Raw genomic sequence first — 8,174 nt, forward strand, 5'->3', positions numbered from 1 at the left:
CTACATTTTTACAGGAGCAGAAAGCCTCGTCTTTCTCCTGCGGAACGGCTGGTAGTATCAAACTGTTGGCCTTTAGGTTAGCAGCCCGACTCGGAACCACTATGCTACCAGAACTCCTTATTAATAACAATAATTAATAACAACAGCAGTTCTATTTTTAACTTTTTGAGGAACTGTTATACTGCTTTCCACAGGTTGAACCATTTTGCAAGAAGCCCTGGTGGCACTGTGGGTTAGGTATTGGACTGTTAACCACAAGTGGTTCAAACTCACTACTTACTCCTTGGGAGAGATGAGGCTGTGTGCTGCCATAAAGATTTAGTCTTGCAAACCCTATATATGGGTTGCTGTGGCAGTGGGTATCATTTTTCATTTCTACTAGCAATGGATAAAGATTAAACTAAAAATTTTAATAGCAATTATCTCTACTTGTATCACCTGGTTGACTTTTTAAATACCTCTTATTTTCTGGGAAGAAAAAAGACATTTTAGCAAGAGAACACTCATACTTGGCTCAAAAAACTTTAGACTCTCCAACAAGTAATGTATTGCTTATGCATACATCTAATCATTCTTTCAGTAAATATTAATTGAAGGCCTATTGCTTGCCAAGCACTGTGCTAACAAGTCTGGGATACAAGACTGATTGCCGGGATAAAAAGAAGGATAAAGAATACTGAGATGATGATCCTGGTGGAGAGGGGCAACTCTGGATTCTGCTGTCTAGGAAAACCTCCATGGGAGGTTACATGGATAACGAGACCTAAAACTGAAAATTTTGACATGCTTGATTCAACCTTCTATCTCCCAAAGTACCTAGCATTATGCCTTCCCTATCCAAAACCCCATGCAGGGTCACTATGGGTCAGAACCAACTCTAAGGTACTTAACAACAGCAATAATAACAACAAATCCCTATATAGGAGTCCTGGAGTGGTGCCATGGGTTAATGATCTGGACGACAAAGTCACTTTGAACCATAAAGTCATTGGTTCAAGCTCACCAGCTGCTCCTCAGAAACCCTATACAGGGGTGCTATGAGTCGGAATGGACTTGACAACACTGTAGGTACCAGATATACTATTTCTCCTGGCCTCAATTTTCTCATTCCTGCAATCATTAACTTCCAACATTCCTTCCAAACACACAGTATGTTTGTGTGAGAGGGGGAAACTACCTCTCAGTGAAGCAGCCTCCAACAATACACTGAGTTTATGTTAATAGGAGAGGAACAATTTGGAAAAGGAGGGTGGGAATGGTCGCACAATCTAAAGGATGTGATCAGTGTCATTGAATTGTCCATGCAAAAATTACTGCATTGATGTATGTTATTGATGTATACTTTCGACAATAACAAAAATTACGGCTCAAGACCCAAACTCTCTCAAGCAAAATCGACACAAAACCACATAACTGTTACCTGAGATTACCTGCATCTTAGATATGACATAAGCAAAGACAACTGCTCATTCACTCAGCCTCAGGAAACAATGCTTACAGCACACGGAAGACAGGTTGCGACGTGTGCAAGACCACACCAAAAGCTCAATTCACATTTTCCTTAGGACTCTCGTAGCTTCTCTAGCTACCGGAACAACTGTCCCAATAAGAGGGGACGGAAGAGAATCATCACGTTTCTCTTGCGGTTCACTCCTGGGATGAGGTCAGCCACCAATCCCAGCTAGGGCTTCAGAGTATCGTTCGGGATGCTTAATGAGAAGAGAAACGACCATTCATTCAGTGGGACGCCCCAAGAAAGAGAAGCAAAAGGCACTTCCCTTTGGTCTTCAGTCTCGCCCAAATTGAACTAAGGAAAGGCCAGGACGACCCCATCCGTTTGCCCGAAACCAGTCGCTCACGAGTACCATGCTATACCAGCCTGGTACATAGCGGGGGAAACCGGCACCTCCGGAGACTCTAGGAAGAACCGGCGAGTTGAAGGTATTGATCCCAAGGAGAAAAGCAGAAAGGAAAGGAAAGGGACCTCCCCTCTAAAAAAAAATGTAAACTCGAAGGGCAGACGGAGAGTGGAAGTTCTCACGAGCAAAGGAGGTGGCAGGCGAAGGATGTATGCCGGTTCTTACCGTCTGTGGGAGACGCCATCTTCCAACCCATGTCACGTGACGTAGCCAACTGTCGGCGGGAAAGCGACGATCCATAAGCCCCGCCCCCAAAGAGAAATCCTATCACCAACTCGCAGCCAGGTCTCATTTCCCCGCCCGTTAAGGCAATATTTGCCTAACCACGCCCCCTGGTGTTAGTCACGCCCTCTAGCTCAGTTGTAGAGGTGGAGGTGACTGCAAAATTCTTGAAGTTCCTATTTACTTTTCTCAGCGAGGGGGTGGGGCCACGGTCGTGCCTGTGACCAATCGAGGTTCCGGATTAGGGGGCGTCTTCCCGTGTGTTCAATATAGAGTACCCAAATAAGAGGCGTCTCCTTACATTCTCCAACAGAATTTGCTTAGGTGGGAGGTGGAGCGAGCACTTCCACTTTTGACCAATCGCTTATCCCCAAGACTGGCAGTGAGAGGGGGTGGAGCCAGGTACTTGGGAGAGTGATTGGCTAAGGAAAATTATCCTCTCTGCGAATGAGGAGGTCCGGTAGGATGGCGGGGCGGGCCTGGTAGCGGCAGCGGCAGCGCTTCTAAAGACACTGGCATTAGAGGTGGCGGAGAGGTTGCGAGGAGCAATGGCTGCAGTCGTGGTGGCGGCGGCAGTGCGGGCCCGGATCCTGCAGGCGAGTGAGGGTGGTACCGAGGGATTGCGAAGCTAGGAATTGGATCTTTACCACCCACTCGCTGGCCCAGTCCCGTCTCGATGGACCCGGGAGTTCACACAGACCCGTGCGGCCTTGTCTTCCCACCCCTTACAGCGTATCCTCTCTCGTCCCAGATTCAGCCCTGGGCCATCACCCCTGGCCCTCTGCCCGTTTACAGCCGAACCACCCCTTCTCTGCCTCCACCCCACTGTCTTCCTCCAACTCCGCTCCTCTCTGTCTTTACTCTTGCCCTCCCCTAACTCGGGCTTGTCTTTGCTGTTCACATCCGCACCAGGCACCTTTCTCACCCTTTCTGGTCACCTTTTTTACCCTGCCGGCAGTGTCCAGATTTCTCCCTTCCCCCACCATATTTCACTCTCCTTCTTTTGAAGTAAGGGGGAGGGGGCGTGCGAGGGACGAGGGTCACAGAATGAACTTTGAATCTCCTCCTAGAAGTGTGCACTAAACTCCTTCGGCTAACTTAGTTTTCACCTTGGAGGTAAATAAGGGCACATATTTGTGCTGCCAGGATGTTCCACGTACATTCAAGGGACTAAAAATTTCTTCAGGCAGTAAGGTAAAAATAAGAATCAAAGCAGATAAGTGAGTTCCAAGTTCCTACCTTGAAGTTAGCTCAAAGAGTGCTAACACACCACACCCTCAACTCCATAGTGGGAGGTGGGTTTTCTCTGAAGCCAGCTCGAGAAGAGATGGTAGAACTGCAGGTCTGAGGCCGGTCATCTTCACTCCGGCCCATAGTTCCCGCCCCACCCCACCCTGTCATCCGAAGCTTTATGGGACTTAGAATATAAGCAAGGTTTGCTGCAGGCAAGATTCTTAAACCTACAAGACACGTTGCCTTTAAATAGCCAGCTCATAACAGTCTGCCTGGAAACTTCGTCCATATTGCTGGGTTTTTAGATATTTACCAGATTTCTTAGAATTCTACTGCAGAAACATGCATTTTTAAGATTCTTGACAGTTGGCAAAGGTTCATTTGTTCTTTGAAATGACACTGGAAAATTTGTTGGAGGGGGTTTGACTTATGGTCTGGCTAAACTCATTTCTAGCTGTGGTGTTGGGTTGTTTTTTTTAAAGTATCTTTTCTTAAGAGAGGAGAAGCAAAGTGTTGTTAAGTGCCAGTTCTGACTCATAGCGACGCAAGGAGCAGCTGGTGGGTTTGAACTGCTGACCTTGTGGTTTGCAGGGCAGTGCTGATCCTACTCACCGTGTATTATCCACTACCAATCTTTTCCTGAAATTGACTTTTTTCCTTTGCCTCCTCTCAATGATAGTAAGTCGTTGAGAGCCACAAGTAGGTATTTTGTCCTTTGCATCAAGAAAATTCTCCCATCCCATGCATTTTATTTCAGAAGCAAACACTATATTCTTATTTATTTGAAGAAGCTTCTGAACTGACCTGAAAATAACAGAAATCATCTTTAGCAACCAGAAGTTGCTATATTATTAAACTTTAATAAGGAATTGTGTTGATAATGGCAGCTATGAATATTAGAGATGTGCATCCTGGTGTGGAGCTGTAAGATAAGCATTGGACTGTTAACCACAAGTTTGGTGGTTCAAACCCCCAGCTGATCCTACTGACTCAACAGTACATAGCAACAACAACAACATTAATAGGGTCGATAAAGAAAGGAGTTCATGTTTTCTGTTATTCAACTATTCAGTTTATCTACTTTGTTAAAGTAGTTGGTGGTTATGTGCCGTGGAGTCGGTTCTGACTCATAGTGATTCTGCAGGATTTCTGAGGCTATGAATCTTTACGGGATCATTGCAATGAAACTAAATACTATAGGATGAATGTAAAACTGGTGTTCTCCCATGTAAACTGTCACATAATTCACAATAAACTTTAGAAAAAAAAATCTTTACAGGAGTAGAAAGCCTCATCTTTCTCCTGTTGAACTACTGGTAGTTTCAAACTACCGACTATGAGATTAGCAGCACAACTCATAACCACTATGCTACCAGAGCTCCTTTCTTTGTTAAGGTTGTTGTTGTTGTTGTTAAGTGTTAAGTTTTATCGAGTCGGTTCCCACCTAGCTGGTGAGCTTGAACCACCGACCTTGCAGTTCAACGGTGGTGCATTAACCCACAGCGCCACACCAGGAAGGGATTGCATCTAGAGCTGAGTCTTGGAAGACTAGTAGGAAGTCCACTAGCCAAGGAGAGAAAGGAGCTTCTGATGAAGGAAGTATTTGTTGCCATGTGCCCTGGAGTCAATCCCAACTCATAATGACTCATACTGTTTCTGAGAGATCAGCTGGTGGATTTCAACTGGCGATTTGTGATTAACAGTCTAGTGCTTATCCTGTAGTGCCACAGCAGTACTTCTCTTGCTCTATCTTGTTGTTAAGTGCCGTCGAGTTGGTTCCGACCCAGAGTGATCCTTTATAGGGTGTCCGAGGAGCGACTGGAGAGCTTGAACCACTGACCTTGAGGTTCAAACTGAATTTGCAGTCCAGCGCATTAACCCACAGCACCACAGGACTCCTCTTTTGCTCTGTTGGTGTTGTTTATTTCATACTTGTTCTGGTAGCGTAGTGGTTACGAATCGGGCTGCGAACCTTAAGGTCAGTGGTTCGAAACTACCAGCCGCTCCGTGTGAGAAAGATGAGGCTTTGTACTCCCGTAAGGATTTACACCCTCGGAAACCCTGTACAGGGTCGCTATGGGTCGGAACCGACTCGAAGGCAAACAACAACTCCAACAACAACAACAACTCTTTTATTGATCCCTGTTGTGGCAAGAGATGGCAGTTCAAACTCAACAGCTGCTCCTTGCAAACACTATAGACAGTTGCTATGAGTTGGAACAACAACAACATAATATCTTCCAGGTTTGTCAATGTTGTGAGGTGTTTCACAGATTCATCACTATTCTTCAAGAGGTAGTATTCCATCATATATATGTACCAAAGTGTGCTTAACCATTCTTCTGTTGATGGACATTTAGACTGTCTCTATCTTTTTGATGTTTCTCTTGCAGACAGTATATTAAAGGATGCTGTTATCTTACCCATCTGTTCTTTATGTCTCTTTACTGGTGCATTTAATCCATTTACATTCAGTGTAATTCTCAATAGGTATGAATTGATTGCTGTTATTTTGCTGTGTGTAATTTTTTTGTGGTGCTGCTGGTGTCTTTGTTCCAAATAATTTTCTGCGCTGAGTTCATTTTGTTTGTGAGTTTTCATTTCATTTTCATTTCTGTTGTGTTACTATTTACTAAATCTTTCTGATTTTTCCTCTTTTTTATTTTGATATGCAGATATATTAATTTTCTTTGTAGTTACCTTGTAATTTATTAACTTTTTTCACTGCTTCAATCTGTTTTATCTTGAAATCTACTTAACTAACTCACCATTTGGAAGTTCTGTATCCATGCTAGTCCCTCTCTTTGCTTTGTAGTTGACTTCAGCATAAATTGGTAACACGGTTTCCATATTTTCAATCTTGTAGGTTTGTTTTGCCCTGTATAGGTTTCCAAGGAATGGCTGGTAAGTTTGAACCACCAATCTTGTGGTTCAAACCTTGTGGTCCAGTGCATTATCCTGCAGTGTTCTATATATGGATTGGATTCTGGGTGGTGTTGTCATGATTGATAGATAATTTCAAGTTGTTGTCTGCTGTTATTAATTTAAGACCCCAAAACACTCTTTGACATTTTTTGTAAAGTCGGTCTGTCCATTACAAACTGCTTTAATTCTGTTTTTCAGGAACCGTCCTATTTTCAGCACTGCATTTGAAGGACTCCCCTTAGTTGGCTTTTTTTTTTTCCTTTCAGGAATTTGTATATGTCATCCTCTTGCCTTCTTGCTTGCATGGTTTTTGCTGACAAATCAAGAGCTTAGTCTTACTGAATCTTCCTTTTTAAGTTTTCCTTGAACTGCTCTCAGGATTCTTTGTCTTTGGTTTTGGAAAGTTTGATTATGATATGAGTTGGTGATTTTCTTTTGAGATTTATCCTGTTTGTTGTTTGTTCAGCTTCTTGTATGCTTTTCTTCTCATCTTTCATGATATTAGGGAAGTTTTCTTCCAACAGCTCTTCAATCATTTTCTCTGTGCTTTTTATCATCCTTTGTTGTTGTTGTTAAGTGCCGTCGAGTCGGTTCCGACCCATAGCGACCCTGTACAGGGTTTCCGAGGTACCGGTTCTGAAATTCATAAGTTGTTCTTCTAGCGTACTAGTTGTTGTTGTTGTTATGCACTGTGGAGTCAGTTCCAACTCATAGTGACCTAATATTGAGAGATTTATCTTCAAGCTCACTAATTCAGGCTTATATTGCTTCACATCTACTCCTTTGCCCTTTTAATGTACTGTCCATTTCTGAAATCTTAGTATCATTGTTGTTTTTAAGTGACATTGAGCCGGTTCTGACTCATAATGACCCTGTATATGGTTTCCAAGGAGCAGCTGGTGAATTTGAACCAACGACCTTGTGGTTCAAATCGCCTTGCAGTCAGTCATCTTATTAATCTGCTGGATTTCTAATTGCAGGTTTTGGACTGTTTCAAAATTTGAATTTTTTTTTTTTTTTGGTCTGTTTGTTCTTATAGTGTTTTCTAAATTTTTTCTCTATGTGCTTTCTTCATTCTTTCTGTCTATCCTTTGAAGGTATATAAATATTCTTTTGAATTTTTCAAGTAGTTCCATTACCGTTTCTTTATCAGAAACATTTTCTGGCTTTACATCTTAGTCATTTGTCTGAGCCATTCTCCCTTGTTTCTTTGTTGTCTCTGGAGCATAGTCGGGCTGTTATATTTGCTTTTAATTAATGAGTATATGTTGATGTGTTCTTAGGCTCTCACCACCTGTCTTCGATGGCTGTATTTAGAGAATGGAAGCATGTACATCAGTCTTCACCATTCATGCACCTCATTTATGGTAGTTGTGGCTGGTGTTGGTTATTGTCAATCATTGATCAGGTGGTATAAGAGCTGGTATTGTCCCTTTTCCAGTGGGTGGAGCTACCAAGGGTACAGTTGTGACTGGGCATGGTTGCTGTTTCCTGTCAAGTGGGAAAGAGAAAACCCTTCCTACATAGACCCACAAGAAAACAAAATGTAATAAACAAACATGGAACCAATAGTGAGAAGAGAAAAAACAGGCAGCAACCAGACAAAAAGAATATATTAACTATAAAGGCAAAAGGAAGACATTTTAAAAAACATACAAGAATAACTACAAAGAGAAAAGAGGGACAGGAAAATAGAAGAGAAAAATAAAAGGGGAAAAGCACTTTGAAAAACAAGGAATAGGGAAGATAAGGAGTAAAGTAGAAAGTAATAAAGGAAGATCAAAAGGGGGAAAGAAAACGGGAAATGAGGAGCAGAAGAAAAGAAGGAAAAACAAAAGCAGAGATTTGTTGTTGTTAGGTGCCATCGAGTCCGCA

The 8,174-nt window shown here is 42.7% G+C and overlaps 2 protein-coding genes across 3 annotated transcripts in view; one reads left to right on the plus strand and one right to left on the minus strand.

Moving 5' to 3' along the window:
• The window catches only part of LIN52 (lin-52 homolog (C. elegans)), a 196,224-nt gene extending 193,956 nt beyond the window's left edge, over positions 1-2,268 (minus strand). Inside the window, exon 1 of the mRNA XM_006865532.1 lies at positions 2,085-2,268. Coding sequence (XP_006865594.1) covers positions 2,085-2,211 — 127 coding nt within the window. The 5' untranslated portion in view covers positions 2,212-2,268. The remainder of the gene's footprint in view (positions 1-2,084) is intronic.
• Positions 2,269-2,661: 393 nt separating this feature from the next.
• ALDH6A1 (aldehyde dehydrogenase 6 family, member A1) overlaps positions 2,662-8,174 on the plus strand; it is a 22,182-nt gene continuing 16,669 nt past the window's right edge. Inside the window, exon 1 of one of the 2 annotated variants that reach the window (XM_006865534.1) lies at positions 2,662-2,737. In XM_006865534.1, coding sequence (XP_006865596.1) covers positions 2,690-2,737 — 48 coding nt within the window. In that variant the 5' untranslated portion in view covers positions 2,662-2,689. The remainder of the gene's footprint in view (positions 2,738-8,174) is intronic. The other variant, XM_006865533.1, reaches the window with a different exon arrangement.

The sequence above is a fragment of the Chrysochloris asiatica genome, unplaced genomic scaffold, assembly GCF_000296735.1.
Source record: "Chrysochloris asiatica unplaced genomic scaffold, ChrAsi1.0 scaffold00079, whole genome shotgun sequence".
In the NCBI taxonomy this organism is placed as follows: Eukaryota; Metazoa; Chordata; class Mammalia; order Afrosoricida; family Chrysochloridae; genus Chrysochloris; species Chrysochloris asiatica.